Below are 17643 nucleotides of genomic sequence, written 5' to 3' on the forward strand. Positions count from 1 at the left end.
TACGTTATGGTAAGAAAAAATAGACGTGAAGGGCAGCTACTGACACTCAACCAAGTCTTTAAAGGCTTCGTAATAACGATACCGAAAGATGCTGTGTGAAAGAATTTAAGAAGCCGTTGAGAGGAGGGATGGCGAAGCGAGCGACAACGTCAGTCAGCCGCCAGGTTGGATTAACCTTACTTTCCAATCGATCGATCCCTCGCATCTAACTCGCTACTGCTTAGAATGAACTGACCACTCACAATCCTTCATCCCCTTATTTTATCACTTCAGCGGACCCTGCCGCACCCACCTCAGCCACAACCCCATCAATCTGAACTTGCCAAGAGCTAGTTGTGGCGCTTTCCACCAATCACTACTCACACCCATCGCGCTTGACGATTCCTTGTGGAAACCCCATGCTTCCCCCAGCCACACTCGCAACCTCACCCTGCTCAGCCACGCCTACGTCACCGCCCTCCTAACGAGCTCTTGGCATACAACACCACACAGCACAAGCGACCCTTCCAGCCAAGTTTACAAGGCGATACCGTTGTGTCACTGGTGCAATTCAAGAAAAGGTTGGGGAAGAAAAGCAAGCCAAGGGGGGAGGAGACGAAGGCTAGGTTAGTGGTCTGCTGCCCCTTCGTCACTGGTTCGCACGAGGAGGGAACCGACGTCTAAGTAGGTATTTAATACAAGCCCCTTCCTGCTTGGCCGTTCCTCCATAGTTCGTGTATAATCAACAACCCAAAACATAAGCTTTCCACTGCGAACATAGTCGACAAGAAGCACAAGGTATATATATCTACACTCCTCCACTAGCAAACGAGCGTTCTGCGCACTCTCGGACCTTGAACTAATGAATCCTCCAGCAATCTCACATCTACACAAATTCCTACAAACCACCATACACTCATCATGCCTTTCTTCTACTCCAAGCCCATCGGCGGCCGCAACTTCGGCACCTCCGTCCACGCAGACCGGCACGGCGTCCACCGTGGTCCCTGGCGCATGCGCATCGGCCGCTTCAACTGCTTCCGATAGAGTCGACGCCACTCTCACGGCGTAAAGGTGTCGGTGCGATGAGCCTTCGAACAGCAATGCGGAGCATTTCGTCCTAGCTCTAGTCCACTCTCCGCCTCTTTCAGGATACGACCTGAGTCTGTCATCTGAATGAGACGACCAAACCGACAAAGCCTACGCTCAACGCCTCTTTCCTCTTCTTGTTCCTCTTTTCTACTACCACGAGATCATGGATACCAGGAGTCTGTATTTGCGTTTTTAACGGTTTCGACGATGGGAAAGCGAGCGTTTCCTGTCCTTCTGTCCTTATTGAGTTTATCTTGCGCTGCGATCACAAATGGAGATGGATCGTTGTGCGCATGGGTGGAATGATACAATGCATACCTAGATAATACAATACTTCTCCACAACCTATTCTCAACTGGTGACCTGTGTGATATGCGCCGGTTCTAGTCGTCAAACCTTACCTTCCTTTCCCTTGGTGGCAGTTGGTCCAAAGCCTATTAATGCAGTCTGGTACTGTTCAGGGCAGGCGGACTCCAGTGCAAGACTTATAATCATCATCGTCCAGTGGCCATCCCGTCTCTATTTTATCATATCGCGAGCTTGGCTGTTGAAATGGGCAGCGGGAATAGTGGTTTGGCCAATGGGAAGACGTGCCACGGGTCAAACGATAGGACGAGTGGACGATACGTAGGGTAGGCCGGGAACTTCAATTTGGGCAAGGAACGATTCAGCCAAGTGAAGGTTGTGCTCACATAGTCAAGCAGACAGTAGTACTCAACCGGTACCAAGAGCCAGAAGACAGCAAAAGACCACATGGAATGTCACTGGTGCAGAGTACAATGCAGGGGCCAAAGGGGTTGGTGATATTCTCGAATTACCGAGCGTATGAAGGATCCTGTTTTCCATCCCACCCAACGCCTTATTCTTGTCAATCGACGGTAGTAGTAAGAAACACACGCCTGAGTGAACGTCAAGTCGTTGAATTTTTGCTGCGGTTGTTTTTTTGTATTTCCTAGCACAACGGTACGAGCCATGCCAAGCCGCCAGCCCTGAATCATCGCAGAAACCGTTTCCGATGCATTCCCGTTCCCTGGATATGAGAGCACAACGCAAGTAACCAGGCGATGAAAACCGAACCCCCTCGCCCCGAACAGCTGATTTTTCCTCCACGCAACCCACTATGAGAAAACTTTTTACATCTTCTTCGCTTAGACCTCGGTGGTGACCTTGGCCTTGGGGTTCGTGACCTTGACGCCGAGCTGCTTGGCGCGGCCGATGATGTCGATGCGCTTTCTCGAGGAGACGTTGTGGGCGATCCTATAGTTGGTTTGTTAGCTGGCTCTGTTTTCCCCATGGAAAGATACCCTTCGCTCGGCTTTTCGGTCGGAGCTGGTAGGCGGATGTGGGGTGGTACGCACTCGGCAGCGTAGGTGCGGTTGTGCATCAGCAGAAGGTTGACGTCGTTGACGTTGCTGACGAGGAAGGCCTTGTGGCCGGAGGGCATCATGTACTTGGTCTTCTTGTTGGAGCCGAAGCCGATCTGGGAAGCAGGAATACCAGGTTAGCGACTGTAATCCTGGGTCCCTTGAACCATTGCCACCCGAAAAATTGTTCCTCCTATTATTGACATCCATTTCCAAGTCCAAATCCAAATCCAGCGGGGAGGTATTTCGACGTACCGAGGGCATGGCAGTGTTACCCCTGAAGCGACGGCGGACGCGGTTGTCGATACCCTTGGGCTTGCGCCATGATCGATCAACGCGCATAAAGCGGTCGCTCTGGTGGCGGTTGAAGAGCTTCGTGCCTGTTCAAAATCACACCCGTCAATCCTCTCGTTCCCAATCCAAAGTTCTCGTTCGGTTGTAATCATCGTCGGGGTTGTCGGGTACGCGGGGTCGTAGAGGGGTGCTGTGTCCTTGGGGAAGGAAAAGACATACGCTTCTTCACGATAGGAACGTGCTTCTTTGCGGCGACCATCTTTACGAAACCAAAAGTCAGTAACTAATTCACAATATTGACATAATGTCGATCGAGGGTACCGTAGCAATTGAATCTCACCTTGACGGCTGTTCCTGGCTATTGGGTTAGTCGGGGCGGGTGTACGTCGTCAAATTCGGGCTTCAAGGCGATCGTGAAATTTGGGCGACCACCATTTCGAATCGCACTGGACGTGGGCTCCTTCCGAAGCCCTAAGATTTTGTCGGTCACGTGTGGGCGGCTTAGCGGGGGAAGAAAAAAAAAAGTGTAGGAGCGGAGACCTGCTACTGGCTCAACAGGTCACGCTAGCGGAAAGGACTCTTTTCGGTCTGCAGGCCTACGCCACAGGACTCCAAAAAAAAAGTTGAGGAAAGCACGGACCCACCGCAGTGCAATTGCTGAAGCGGCACGTACTGCATAAACCTGCCGCTTCTCTGGAAACACCATTATTCAAGAGACAAAACAACTACCAAATATAGCAAAAAGAGTTTCCCACACCGAGGTTCGAACTCGGGACTCTCCGGATATCAATGGAAATATGAAAGCGGAGTATACTAACCACTATACTATATGGGACGTGGCTGTTGTTTGATGACAGGGGAGGACATCAAGTTGCAGATAGACCCTTCCAGGTGGACAAAGCCCATCAAATGGAACTAGAAGCGGGTTGTGCTTTCCAATGAGTCACCACTATTTGCTATCGCTGCATCAAGGTTGAGAAACGATATGGCAACCGTGTATCACGGATTGCCTTTCATTCATGAGTTGGATGATGCCCAAACTACCAAGCAAAACTCCTCTCCAGTTCCCCAGTCTATGCTCACCCCCTGCACCGTCCGGGTCGTCATGTCTGTCATGAGCTTTAGGGCGTCAAGCCCAAGACTCTGTCCTCTAAAATCTCTATCCACCTCAGCACCTCTTACTGAGGCTGGCACTGAGGCTGGCCATCGTCTTCATCTTCGTCTTCCCATTCGCCACCGAAACGCGGATCTCCCGAGTTGGCGCCCATCTGTAATATTTGCGTTAGCACTAGATAATGATGAAGAGAGAACTTGTGAAGACTTACCGAATCCAGGCTATCCACCTCTTCGTACTCAACCTCATCAACCTCCTCGGCTGTGATGGGAGCAGGAGGGGGAGGAAGAAGTTTGTTCAGAGCATCGTACTCCTTATCATCCTTCAACCAGCCATCCTCGGGGAACTCAACGTTGACAATCAAGTACAAGTCACCCTTTTCTTCGCCACGCTTCTGAGGCATACCCTCGCCAGCGACCTTGAGGATGTCACCAGGGCGGAGGATTTCGCCGCGCTGCCTCTCCATATGAATACCGCGGCCGTCAAGGTGCGTCAACACAACACGGGAAAAGCCACCGAGAGCCTCAGCGAGGGAGATAGTCAGCTCGGCAGAGAGATCGTTGCCGATGCGAGTGAATTCGTCGTGGGGCTCCTCGGCCAAGTGGAAAACAATGTCTCCGGGGGTCTGGTCTGGGAACTGGTCCGCCTCGCCCTCCAACACGATCCTCTCTCCATTCTGGGAACCTCTGGGAATGTAGATCTCGAGGACCTTGGTCTCGGAAGTGGTGCGCTTGCCCTTGCACTTTTTGCAGCGGTCCTTCTCCTTGCAGAAGTTTCCGGATCCCTCGCAACGATCGCAAATAACGGTCTCTTTACGGACCATGCCCGGGCCGACCTGGCGGAAGGCCTCTGCCATACCGGCGCCTCTGCACTTCTCGCACTGCTGGGGCTTGACGTTTGCCTTGGCGCCGGATCCCTTACAGGTGCCACAAACAACCTGCTTGTTTGCGGAGAACTTAACAGTCTTGCCCTTGTACAACTCCTCGAGCGTGACCTTGTAAGGCTGGTCCTCATCGGGACCGCGACGCGGCCTTCTGGGACCGGCACCAGGGCCACCGGGGCCGCCCATGCCCATACCGAACATTTGTGACAGAATGTCGTTCAAGTCGACCTCGACACCGCCGGGACCGCCGGGGCCGCCTCGCGAGGGGTCGAATGCGGCCATGCCATGGGTGTCGTAGAGGTGACGCTTGTCGTCATCTTTGAGGATTTCGTAGGCCTGGCTGACAGCCTTGAACTTGGCTTCCGACTCCTCTCTACGTTCTTCGGGGACTTTGTCGGGGTGGTGAAGAAGGGCAGCCTGTGCAAGACGGGATGTGTCAGTATGGGGTATTGCTGCTGGCGTGGGATTGCATTTGTCGTTGCGACCGAGGGAGGGGTCACGAACCTTTCGGTATGCCTTCTTGATCTGATCCTGCGAAGCATCCTTATCAATACCGAGGAGCTCTGTAAAATGCGTCAGATGTGATCCACTGCGAAAAGTACCCCTGGGCTCCATAGGCAGAGTCTTACCGTAGAGATCAATATCTTCCTCCCCCGCCATGCTCGGTCCACCACTGTCCATGATTGAAGCTTCTTCTAAGGGCACTCGGGCAAAGTCTTGCTCGAGATTCGGCCTTCAGAGGAGTGATTTGCAGTTGTGAGAAGGGTGGGATGTGGAGTAGAATTGAAAATATTTTGTCTGGAGTACGGTGTACCTGCCGGTAGGTAGCAGGCCTTTGTTTGGCGGGGTACCCAGCATGCCCGCAGTGCCTTGCTGGGCGTGCGGCTGCTTTGCAGGCTCACAGCGCTACAGCCTACGGGTAACCTGCTGGGAGCGCGCGGCAGATGTTTGTTGGCAGTCGGGTCGCGGCGGGGGTACCTTGTACACTAGCTACCTAGGTAAGGTACGGTATAGAGGTAAGCCGCCTGGGCCCTACCTTGGTCTCCTTCCCCAGCCGCCTATCCGCCTGCACCTGTTCATCAGCAACCTCTACTGTTTTCCAGGTCGTAGAAGGCGGTGTCCAGCTGCTTACCTGTCTAGGTTCCTTCAGACCTATCGCTTTCCTTAAGGTAGGACTTCTAGGATGGTTGATTGCTGACTTAGATTGTTTACCTTAGGTACTTCGATACTTGCTCGGACTGAAGATACTTATTACCAGAACTCTCACTAACTGAGATGGAGTTCACCAGTTGCTACTTAGAACACGCTGGCATATGGTTAAATTTTCTGACGAACCAGAGTTACATACTCAGTCTGGGTGTGAACAACAACGCTTTCTGGACTTTCACAAGCAAGTCAACATGGTTGGCGTCAATCCGAGGCTACCGAAAAGTAGACTCCAGAGGGACTGAGAGGACTGAGCTCACTCGCTGTGAAGAAGTGGCTCTGTAGCTCACTACTGTCCGCTGTAGTCCTCGAACGAGCACTCGGACAAACTGCTCAAAATCATGTTTAAGGTGTCATCTGAAAGTATGTGAAACCTAGCGACAGTTCGAGTTCCTTGAGATGAATACTACCTACCTTACCCATTCCGCTCATACCATACTATGTCTGTTTGGAAAATCTAATTCCAATGAAGTGTCTGTCCGAAGAAAACATCATGGCCGATTGCTCTCCGTTGTTTGTCTACTAGGACAGGGTGGAATGGGAGGTTGTGAATAGAGGTCTTTGTAACTGAAAGCACGCACAAGCCACTGTCGTATAAGTCAGTATCTCGCTTGATGCATATCTCCCGCCTGCGCCACACGTGGCTGAATCTCATCGACAAATTTCACCCTCCGATCAGTTCATCCATCAAACGCCCAAACACATAAAGGCAGCTTGAACAAATGTCTCCATCATGTCAATGATAGCCCTGAGATCCCAGGGCCGGCCCCTCTTCCAGCGCTCATTCGATGCATGCCGCGCGGGCTCGCAACCGAGATGGTGCTCGTCCGCAAAGAGCAGCGGCTTCCAGGCGCTGAGGAAGAAGCTCCCGCCCCTGGCTGACAAGAAGATCCACGGGCTGCCCGATAAACCGGCCAGGACGCGGTTCGCCCCCTCGCCCACGGGATATCTCCATCTGGGATCATTGAGGACCGCGCTCTTCAACTGGCTCATTGCCCGTGCCACCGGCGGTCAGTTCATAATCCGGGTTGAGGATACGGACCGGGTACGTTATGACTACTACTGAATGAGATGAAGGAACCACCCGCTAACGTCACAAAAACGAAACAGACTCGCATCGTCGATGACGCCGTTCAGCGTCTCCTAGCAGACCTGAAATGGGCAGAACTCAATTGGGATGAAGGCCCTGATATCGGGGGACCATATGGGCCTTACGAACAAGTACCTTGACTCTCCTACCTGCCCTGAACAGTGTCACACCAATCTAACACCTCAATTCAGTCAAAACGTCTAGATTACTACAAAAAGTACATCGCTGAGCTTCTAGATGCGGGCAAAGCCTACCGCTGCTTCTGCACGGCGCACGATCTCGAGCGCCACAAGCAGCAGTCCCTAGACGAGGGCGGCTCGGCGCACTACCCGGGCACCTGCCGGAGCCTCCCGCCGTCCCAGGCCGAGCGGCGCGCCGCCAACGGCGAGACGCACGTTGTGCGCTTCCGCAGCGAGGGCCGCCCTTCCTTTGTGGACAAAGTGTACGGCAACTACCAGAAGAACGAGGACGAGGACGACTTCATCCTCATCAAGAGCGACGGGTACCCGACGTACCACTTTGCCAACGTCGTCGACGATCACCTCATGGAGATTACACACGTCATCCGCGGTGCTGTGCGTCCTCCCCCTTTCTCACTCCTGAAAATCCTACCGATTCGCTCTTGGACAAACCTTCAAAACATAGAAGTGTAAGTGTAGCTCACACCAGATACTAGGAATGGCTCATCTCCACGCCGAAGCACATTGCTCTCTACGACGCCTTCAATTGGGAAGCCCCGACGTTCGCCCATGCCGGCCTGCTCTGCGCCCAGAACGGCGAGAAGCTCAGCAAGCGTAACCATGACATTGACATCTCTTCGTACCGTGACAAGGGCATTCTCCCCTCCGCGCTCAACAACTGGCTTGCGCTGCTGGGCTGGAGCATGAATGAGAAAGACCTCGCAAAGGGGGGCGAGGTATTCTACACCACAAGCGATCTGGCTGAGAAGGTAAGAGTCACTCATTCCATATCAACCCCCCTCTCATCGCATCACTTTTGTTTGGCTTTTGCAACCCTTCCTTTCGACGGATGAATCATTCTATGAACACCATCACTTACACGCTGCGAACAGTTCTCCCTGAGGTTCACAAAGGGCAACATCAAGACCAACCCAGACAAGCTCGCCGTCTTCCAGCGCAAACACCTAACCCAACGCCTCCGCGAAGAGAACCCCGACGAAGAGCTCCTAAAACAGGCCCTGCTCCCGCCGACAACCAAGCTCCTCGCACATATCTCGTCTCTCCTCCAGTCTTCTCCTCCTCCTTCCATCGAGGCCGAGACTCATCCTCCATCCGCCTCCACTTCCACCACAAACACAGTCCTCACCTCTCCGACAAACCAAAAACACTTCTTCCTAACAAAAGACTTCACAACCCTAACCCCCTCCTCGCCTCCCCACAACATCCCCATCCCACCTCCTCGACATCTACCGCACCCTAGCCCTCGACTCCCCCAATAGACCCAGTCGACCTAGTCCACGAACACCCCTCCCTCTTCCTCCGCCCCTCGCCCCAATCCTACGCCCGCTCCCTCGAGAACCTCTCCCTCCCAGACACCACCGCGCCACCGCATGCTCTCCTCCAGGACCTCCACGGCTCCCTCCGCGACGTCCACGAGCTCGACTGGAACCCGGACAGGCTCCAGGCCGCCATCAACGATTTCGCGAGCCGCAACGCCGACTCCGTCGACCCCGAAAAGCCCGCCAAGCCCGTCAACAAGGCCACCTACGCGCTGCTCCGGCTCGTGCTCACGGGCGACCACAACCGCGGCGCCAAGCCTGCCAAGCTGCAGCTTGCGCTCTTGGGCCGGGCTGAGACGATGGCTAGGTTCGAGCTCTGCCTCGAGCAGTGAGCAAATCAATCAAATAGTCGAAAGAATAGAAGGGAGGAAGTCTCAAAGGGGAGGGGGAAACCTCCCCCAAAAGGGGCAGCAAACAGGGGCAATCTCAGCATCGGAGGGACTTCTCCATTTCCATGCTTGGACTGTGTACATCAAAGAAACCTATAGACTTTCTCTGCCAGCGTAGGAGAACATAAGTGCTTCCTTCTATTGTGGGGAAGGAAGTCTGGGGTTTTGGTCGCTGCGCGCGCGAGGAAGCTTAAACACACAAGTCTACGACTCTGACGTGACTGTGGTTTTGTACGATAATTGTGTGTGTGTACTGCGGCCGTTTCGTCTGGAAGTAATATTTTCTGCCCGTCCCAGGCTGGCTTTGAATCGGAAAAAGAAAGATTACCATGCTTGCTGAGTTGTTGTCCATGCTTGAAGCTTCGCGAATCAGGTGCTCGACCCAAATCTACTACGTCCCACGTGAGCTGGCCCGATTGGACTTGGCCTTGGATGTTGCAATCCGAATAGGTTTACATCGTTGGCGAGTGATACTCACAGGGGGAGGCTTGGGATGAATGTCGTGTTCAATTTGAGCTCATTTGCCTCTACTTCTCGTAAGCCTTTTACACCAATGATGAGAACCGACACCTTCATCCTTAAATCCCCTAGCTTCACAGAAGCTTGAAGTCACACAAAGTCGTTCACATGTATACAGAAGTAGTGAGCAATGATAGTTGCATTAAGGTTGGTGTTGCGGGCCTCTCGACGATCTCGTAGATGATGGACAGGATCTTGTAACAGGACAGTGTAGATGAGGTAGAAATTATATCGGACAAGGAGAGATGGTAAACCGTAGGGGAATACAAAAGTGTTGTCGCCACACCAATCGCCTCCGAACTGTTCCGTTTTCTAAACAATGCAACGCTATGATCATGTCGTTCGCGGCCGTGGGGGTGCCATTGAGCCAGCTCTGCTTGGCTCTGTCTCTCGAACTGTTCCTCCTCTTTTACTTTCCGCCGTTTTAGACGCCCTGTCTACAACCAATCCATCCGTAATGCAGCAGAAAATAGTATAAAAAGTGTTTACTAGATGAAGGAAAGGTTGCAGAGCTCAGGGCGAGCAGATTGTTGGTCATTACGTCGTCACAGGCTTGGTTGGGGTATAATCGTCTACATAATTTCTTGGACCCAGATCTGTACTTTCGGTTAGTCATTAATTAATGATAGTGCCAATGTTTGTGGTGATGCTTACCTCCATCTTGCCGATATCCTGCCTCGTTTTCCTTGCTTGGCTCTTGACACTCATGATCGCCATGTCCAAATCATCTTGGTCACCCATGGTAATCATGTCGCCATTTGGCACATCCTCGTCGCGGATCTTGATCTTGAATCTTCTGCGAAGACCAAACTTCTCACGGATGCGGTCAACAAAGTCGGGGAACTCGACTGCTGCGCCCACCATGATGTATCGAACGTCATCAGCGTGTACCTTGACACGGATCTTACGAACTTCAGGTCTCCTTGAACCGCCGCGGGAGGACATTGAGTTCGTGCCTGGGCGTCTGTTGTTGTTGGAAACCATCTCGAAGTCACCCTCATCGAAGGAACCGTAGTCGGAGCCATCATCTTCCTCGTCCATATACCGCTGGGGCTGACGACGGGAGGGCTGGCGACTGGTTCTTGTGCTGTTGCCACCACCGCCGCTCTGGTACATGTCGTAAAGCTCATCAGGATAGGCATCCTCGGCGTCCTCATCAGCAGGCCGACCGCGCATCTGCAAATCGCGTCTCGAGTATCCTCTGCTAGGAGTTGCCGACCGTGACTCGGATCTCATCATGGGCGGAGGTCCTCTGCGATCGTTGGGGCTACTCGTCTTTTGGTACCGTTCGTTGGGTCTGGAGTTCTCGATGTTCAACTTCGCAAGCATGGGCTTCGGTCCATTTCGGACAGATTGTCCACGGGACATGGCACCGCCATTGTTGGCCTCGACCTGGTCCGGGGGAGGTGTGGGAGGGAAGACACCGCGACCATTGGGCGGCTCGGACTGTTGTCTTCTAGAGGCCAGCCCAGGTTTGACTAGGTTGGTTGCAGCGAAGGAAATATTGTCAGCTGGTCTGTCGTCCTTGACGTCGTTCTTGCCGGCCTGTAAACCAAGAAATCTGTGATTAGCAAATGGATTCCCATAAAAGCTGATTGGAATGGGAACCGATCTGCCTACATTCTTGATCTCGGACCCAGCAAAGCCTGTGAAGGCGTTCGCGCGATCGGAGGCGGCGACTAGCCTAGCCTTTCCGAGGTAGTCCTTCGTCTTGAGGTTGCGAACCTTTGCTTCGTTCGGTCGGTACACAACACCAACGGGGATCGAGAAAACGGTGTATCCCTTGAGGAATTGTGAGTACTGTACACAGTTCGACTTGGTGTTCTCCTTACCTCTGCCTCCTCACGAATCGCCTCATCGATAACGTTGTGGTCCTCTACAACCTTCTCCTTGACAGCGTACGACAGATCCTGCATACCAGCATCTTTCTGTTGCAGGTAGATGTAGCAGAGACCTCTGTTGAAGAGCACCTCGCAAGAATAGAGTTTGAAGAGCAGGCCCAATTGTGCGTAGTCGATCATGGTGTTTCCTCGCAGGTAGAGAAGAGTGTCATTGAAGTTGGCCAATGCCTCTTCGAAGTCGCCGAGCAGGAAATTTGAGACGCCCTGCTGGAAATAGGCGACAGCAAGATACTGGTCCAGCTTGATTGCTCGTTGGTAACATTCGACCTGGTATTTCCACGTTAGTGCCAAGGCCTCGGTGTTAGGTTCGGAGACGACGCACAGCTTTCTCGTGTTCTCCCAAAGTAGCGTGAATAACACCCATGTTGAAGAGAATTTTTGATGTGTCGGAGATCCTCTCAAAATCCTTGAGGGCCTCATCGAATTCATTGTTGTCGTATCGGCCCAAAGCCGACACCCACGTTTCTATTTCCTATAGTGAGAGAAAGTTGTGGTCAGTGACATGTTCAACGATCTACCCATTTCGGGCTGTCGGGTATTGCAGGTTGGGCGACTGCTGATCACTTTCTCCGACGCAAAGCACGTACCTGCTTCAATGACATTTTGTCGCCAGGCCAGAGTTATCAAAATACCAAATCCAAATCGCGAGCCGAGAGATTGCGCAAGCAGACGATTGCTGCTGCGGTCGAAAGATCGTTGACGGACAGGACTCGAGGGAGAAAAGGGTATCGTGGGGAACTGCGATGCGTACGTGGACAACGGCGGCTGAAGACGACGACTGCTGCAGGAAAGAAAGCCAAAAAAGCGACCCAGACCTGAACAGCAACAACAAAGTGCGCCGCGGGCGGCTAGAGAGGGTCCTCAGGGCTTATTTAGGGAGATGGCTGGCGGTCTGTCGACCGTGCGGTGCTCGGCGCCACTGAAATGACGGTTGGAGTGTTACCCCCGCTTCCAATGAGCCAGAAGCTGCAAATGGGGTACGCTTCGGACTTGGGCGACGAGCTGGAGATCTTGGCGCGTGGCGGGTACACTAGGGATCGATACCTGGCCCCGTCTGGCGATTTGCCGAAAGCTTCTGCAAGAACCGCCGATGCGATGGCGGGGAGAGACAGAAGCGAAAAAGAGGGTTTATCCAACTGTAGGATAAACTCGACGTTGTAACTTGATAAAGTTGCTCTTTTCTCGTTCCTGGCCAGCAGAAGCAGATGCCAAAAGTAGGACGGTGTTTCGGGTTTGTGTACGTTGTGCGTCGAAAGACGGATTAAGTTGTCGGGGGGAGGATGGGATGGCCCTTTTTGGCTGTGTGTCCTGGTTCCTGTGGAGGTGGTGGTGGGTGGATGGACAAGGCCGCAGTAATATGTATGTAAGTCGGACTAGGCGCCAAAATGGGGGGGGGGATCCGAAGCCAGTCCGTCCTGTATTATCAAAGTCTGGGCTCTCTTCCTGTTCAGTCCTACTTTTCAAGAACGAGACCAATACCCAAGAATCCGTGCTCTTTCTTATCTGCCTACTTGTGATGATGAAGACTGTGACTGTGTTGCGTGTGCGTGTGCCGAGGGAGAGGTGACCAGAGGTGACCAGATACCAAAGACTGCCTAAGCCTGCGTCGTTCGGCGCGGGTCCTCTCTCGGATTAGAATCGTGCGTTAATTAGAGTCGGAACCTCGGACGGTCGTTCGACTGTGGGAAGCTTGCGTGTGAGTTGCGGGTCAGAAAGGACAGTCTCGAGGTCGGTTTGTCTTCGCTTCGCGAGTTCCAACTTTGGGAACAGATGTGGGAAGCAAGTGTGATGTGGACAAGAATAAAAGTGATGGAATGACCAGACTTGCAGCCGGGCTTGAGGAAAGGAATGGGAATGAATGGATGGAGGACGAAAAGCCAGCGCCTACAGAAAGGAGGGTAGAGAAAATAGAGTCGAGTCGGTGCTTGCAGCGAGGGACCAAGGGGGACTTGACTGGTCGGGTTGTGGGCCGCGAGACTGGGTGTATATCATGCAAGGTGCTCATCAGTGATTGATATTCCAACTCGATTCTCAGTCAGGAAACGCTTAGGATGCCTGTGCTCCGGTGCTCGTCCAGTTGTGAGTCGCAGGGGGATCCAAGGGGGTTGTTCTTCTTGCTGGCCGAGTATCGATACTGGAAGGGGGTGTGTAGAGAGCAGAGAGCCCGGAACAAGTGGCTTGGGCAGCTCGGTGGGTGAAGGGGGCGTGTATCTTGCTGCAACAGAATTCCGGGTGTCCTTGGGTCGGCTTTCGCACGCCCAGGCTGGGTTTGGGAGAGAGACGAATTGTGCAACCGATCTTGGCCATTACAGGAATTGCCTCGGTGACAAAACGTGGACTTGTGTTCGAGGTGAGTACAGACTGTACATGCACAGGACGGATCCAGCCTTCCAGAGGAACACAGAGCACACAGTTGTGACTTGCGAGATAGCTCGGCGCCAAAGAGATCATCTCCCGTCTGTCGACTTTTCCCAAGACGTCGTCCCAGAACACTTTAAGCAGCCACGCAGATCCTTCTTTGGGTATTCGACAAGGTATTCCGTTCGGCGGAAGGAAACAAACTTGTCTAAATTGAGTGATAGAATCAAGTGTTTTCCCTCGAAATCGAACCACTTTGCATATCTCGTCGCCAGATGCTGGGTTGTGAATATGCTCGACATCGAACGTTGGGATCCCCTCAGGCCTTCTGTGCCTCGCCTTGGAGGAGCCACCCCTAGTTTGTCTGGGCATCCCATCCGACGTCCGTTCCGGGGGGGTGTAAGAGAGCGCCTGGGCAGTGAATGATGGGCCAGGAGGAAGTCGGAGTCCATGTCATGGCGTCGCGGGTCAGATCGCATACTGCGTATCTTGCGGTAGACTTGACAAGGGAGTGGCTGTTTTGGACTGTCTGCTTCTCCTGATCCTCCAGGGAGGGACGCTGACGACGATTGACTCTTCTCAGTATCCTCTCCTGTCCCGTTGTGTGCGTGCCAGCTGGACAAGAGGCAGCGGTCCCTTAACGGCAATGCACTAATGCCAGGTGTCGCAGGCATCGTGCAACCACTGCGAATCAGGGCCTGTCGCTTCCCATGCACGAAGCGTTCCAGCGAATGCGAGATGTGCCTGATTGGCCCCCAGGAATACGGGTCATGGGCCGGACCTTTGAGCCACCAAGTTGCCAGGGGCCAAGGGCGCGTAGAAGATTGACTAACGCCGCCTTGATCACAGTTGTAAGTCGTGCTCCTCTTAGCCCCTACTACTGCACAGTAAGTGCTCCGTAGTGAACCGTGACTGCAACCTGCAGCTTGCAGCCGTATCACGCCTCGTGGCCGAATATGGAGATGCTGCAGAGGTGATTGCAACTGCAGGGCCGTCCGATCTCGTTCAGTCACCGGGGTTTTTCTTTTTAGTTGCTTTTGTGAACCCAAAGAAGAGGTTGAGAAGTGGATGAGGTGTAAGTGCTTGCAGGCCGCCATACTAGAAATGGTCTGCCAAACCAGTCCACTGGAGCTGGGGTGAATGACGTTGAACTGTTTAAAATAGCATCTTCCGAAAATGCCGTTCTTTGCAGAGTGCATATGGGAGAAGTTAAGCGCCGGTGATATTTTTCTGATTGGGTTGACCCGGTGAACTGGCAACGTTGGCCGCCTCGGTGCGGGTGACATGTCGCCAGTTGGGCAGGCCGACCCGTCCGGACGTTTCCAACCAAAGTTTCTCCGTCCGTCAGATGGTATGCTTCATCATTCAACGACCAAAGCCCAGGTCGAACAGATGGGCGTCCCTCAAATTGATCAGCCCAGATCGAATCAAGGCACCGCGATGAAGGAGGCGTGTAGGTCATCTATCTGGACACTAGGCGGTCGTTATGGTATCACAATAGGTTGGACTCTGGAGATGGTGGGCTGTCTTTGGTCGACGAGGATCGGCAACGGAAACCGAAGGTTGGTGGTACAGAGTCTAGAGACCCCTCAGCCCAAGTCAAGACATCTGCGAGACTGCGGCGCAGACACGTAGGTTCGGCAGTCCGGGCTGTATTGGTACCAGCCTAGGACGATGTTCCTGCATGGGGAGTTGCATCCCACAGGACTGGAATTTGCACAAGACGGAGTGAGGTACCGCTCGGTTGATTCTGGCATATCATGAGGCCATCGTGGTGTGACGAGCTGTGTGAAGCGGCGAAGTCTCTTGCCAGTAGATTGCGCGGATGGCGGGGTCTGGCTTGAAGGAGGAGAAGAGGCCGCCAAGGCAGGGAATAGGTTCATTGACAGCTTCTTCGCTATTCCCCTTTGTGGTGTCTTGTCCGGGGGCATCGCTCATCTCATCCAGTCCTGGTTAGGACTTAGACAACCTTATCTGCAGCGGGCCCACAAGTGGTTCTAGGCGTCTGTAGGACCGTCGCTGACTGGCGAAGGGCACTGGGCATCGATATCGGCAGTCGTGTCTGTGCAGTTGTCCAGAGTCGATGCTTAGCCTAGGTTAAATTCGCAATAGTTGATACAGTAAGAAGATTTGTCGGATTAGCAGGGAGGGAGAGAGAGTGTGTGTGTGAAATAGAGTCGGGGCATCGTGAAGTTGAGGGATCAGGGCCACTCAGCAAGGACCAGGATGCGTCAAGGAGAGACTTGGCTTCAGCCATCAGCCTCTACGTAGAGATCTAGGCATCCGATACTTGATGGCTCAACAAGCTCAGCCACACGTCGTTGACGTTTGACTAAGAAAGTAGCGTACCTGCCTCGCCTGTGTCCCGTCGGCAGCCACTGCCATCTCAACCCAGCATCCATGCCAGGCGTTCCTTCCTCCCGCCCATCAAAAAGAGGCACATTGTCCAAGTACGTATCTTGCCAAGAGGAACGTGATCCTGTCATGGTCGTTCTGGGGAAGGAACAAATAACCTAGGTACCTTATAATCGAGAGTCAGGTCCAGAATCTGTCTGTCTCTCCTTCCGATAATGGGAATAAGGTAGAGATGATGTAAGATCGCAGGAACAACGTAAAGTACAGGCAATGGTAGGTAGCAAGCAACGGCAAGCACGAGCCAGGACCCACGCAGTTTCTTCCAAAAGAACGAAAAAAGAACAAAATTGCAGTCTCGCTAGAATGACTTGCATCGACAGTGACAAGAGGATCCCTTCTCAGGACAACCCAAAGACCGAAGCCGAAAAGACCCTTTCCAAGGAACCCCCCAACTACGCATCGCCCTATCGTTATTAGACAGTAAGGTACATTACTGCGTACTTCGTACCCGTGGGCCGTAAGGTACGGATAGACACCGTGACACCCAGCAAAACCATCTCCAACTCTAATTATCCTTGCCAGTCCCAAGTCTCAAGAGTCTGCGAAACTCGCTTGTCCTTCAGGCTGTTTTGGAAGTCCCGTGCTGGCGTCCCCGCTGACGTGCTGTCTACCTCATGTGCAAGGGGGGCACGCTCTTCTTCTTCTCTATCCGTACCTACCTTACACTATCGTGACGTGCCTGTTTGCCTTACCAAGTCATGGTAGTGTATCTGTACGAAGCAGTAGGAGGTACGGATAGGGAGGTTAGGTATTCGTACTCGAAGGATCAACACTCACCTGCCAAGGTACCTTGATTTGGGTAAAGGCAACTTCTACTGTAACGTTGGCGCAGCTAGGGCAATGTCACTCTCCACATTCCTTTGGGTGTGGAACGACTTGCGACTCTGCCCAGACCACCAGCCACTTCGCCGCATGAACCAGACGTCAAGCCTGCGAACTTCACCTTGTTTTACTACGCAGCATCCGGCCGAGTTTGAGGGGTTCCCTCAGTTATCGAGCCGCAGGCCTTGCGTCTCCCGTCTGCTGGTCTAGGTAGTCTTCTGTCTAGATGTCAACTCTCTAGGCCTGCCCCTCGGTCTCAATACGCAATAATTCGCCTCAACCACATCGTATCTTGGCCCTAAGGCAGGCCAAGGTGATTCGACACAAAGTACTCAACACACAGACATGACCGCGCCATCGCAGACAGTGGCACCCATAACGCTCCGCTCCGAGTTGCTGCTTGCTCGCCCATCGACCCTCCACTCCCCTATCTTTCCTTCTCTTCCCAAGTGTCACAAGTCTGGGCATCCCTTTGAACGGATGAATCCACCCGTGACGCGGCAAGATCTACGCTGTCCCCGTCGTTCAATGCGAACCTCCACGGTCCGATGCCCGCATTGCAAATCTCAAGAGGGAGCTCCGGCAGGCACTTGCCATGTTCACCACCAGACAACTCTCACGAGTCGAGACACAGCTGTTCTTCGACTCTTGTTTCCCGAATCAGCATCTTCATCAAACACGTTTGCATCATAAACGTC

The 17643-nt window shown here is 53.2% G+C and overlaps 4 protein-coding genes and 1 non-coding gene across 5 annotated transcripts; 1 reads left to right on the forward strand and 4 right to left on the reverse strand.

Annotated features, from left to right (window-relative positions):
* Positions 1 to 2219: 2219 nt before the first annotated feature.
* On the reverse strand, positions 2220 to 2988 carry RPL32 (60S ribosomal protein L32; the record flags this gene model as incomplete). The annotated part of the gene is made up of 4 exons (XM_065758228.1): positions 2220 to 2328; positions 2430 to 2551; positions 2691 to 2815; positions 2949 to 2988. The coding sequence occupies 4 exons, from the start codon at positions 2986 to 2988 to the stop codon at positions 2220 to 2222; spliced, it is 396 nt and encodes a 131-aa protein (XP_065612983.1).
* Positions 2989 to 3477: 489 nt separating this feature from the next.
* Positions 3478 to 3564, reverse strand: N0V96_008098. The gene has a single exon. It is a non-coding gene; the product is annotated as a tRNA-Glu (tRNA).
* Positions 3565 to 3907: 343 nt separating this feature from the next.
* XDJ1 (DnaJ-like protein xdj1) lies at positions 3908 to 5407 on the reverse strand (the record flags this gene model as incomplete). The annotated part of the gene is made up of 4 exons (XM_053193840.1): positions 3908 to 3997; positions 4055 to 5143; positions 5231 to 5289; positions 5356 to 5407. 4 exons carry the CDS (start codon positions 5405 to 5407, stop codon positions 3908 to 3910), a joined length of 1290 nt encoding a protein of 429 aa, XP_053048785.1.
* A 1258-nt stretch (positions 5408 to 6665) lies between these two features.
* MSE1 (Glutamate--tRNA ligase mitochondrial) lies at positions 6666 to 8873 on the forward strand (the record flags this gene model as incomplete). Its single annotated transcript, XM_065758229.1, has 6 exons — positions 6666 to 6977; positions 7043 to 7153; positions 7214 to 7597; positions 7699 to 7971; positions 8095 to 8340; positions 8463 to 8873. 6 exons carry the CDS (start codon positions 6666 to 6668, stop codon positions 8871 to 8873), a joined length of 1737 nt encoding a protein of 578 aa, XP_065612984.1.
* A 1148-nt stretch (positions 8874 to 10021) lies between these two features.
* Positions 10022 to 11872, reverse strand: N0V96_008101 (uncharacterized protein; the record flags this gene model as incomplete). The annotated part of the gene is made up of 5 exons (XM_065758230.1): positions 10022 to 10045; positions 10104 to 11231; positions 11282 to 11617; positions 11673 to 11815; positions 11869 to 11872. 5 exons carry the CDS (start codon positions 11870 to 11872, stop codon positions 10022 to 10024), a joined length of 1635 nt encoding a protein of 544 aa, XP_065612985.1.
* Between the last annotated feature and the right edge of the window lie 5771 nt (positions 11873 to 17643).

This window comes from Colletotrichum fioriniae, assembly GCF_027942845.1.
Source record: "Colletotrichum fioriniae strain IMI 355084 chromosome Unknown scaffold_10, whole genome shotgun sequence".
NCBI classification, from domain to species: Eukaryota; Fungi; Ascomycota; class Sordariomycetes; order Glomerellales; family Glomerellaceae; genus Colletotrichum; species Colletotrichum fioriniae.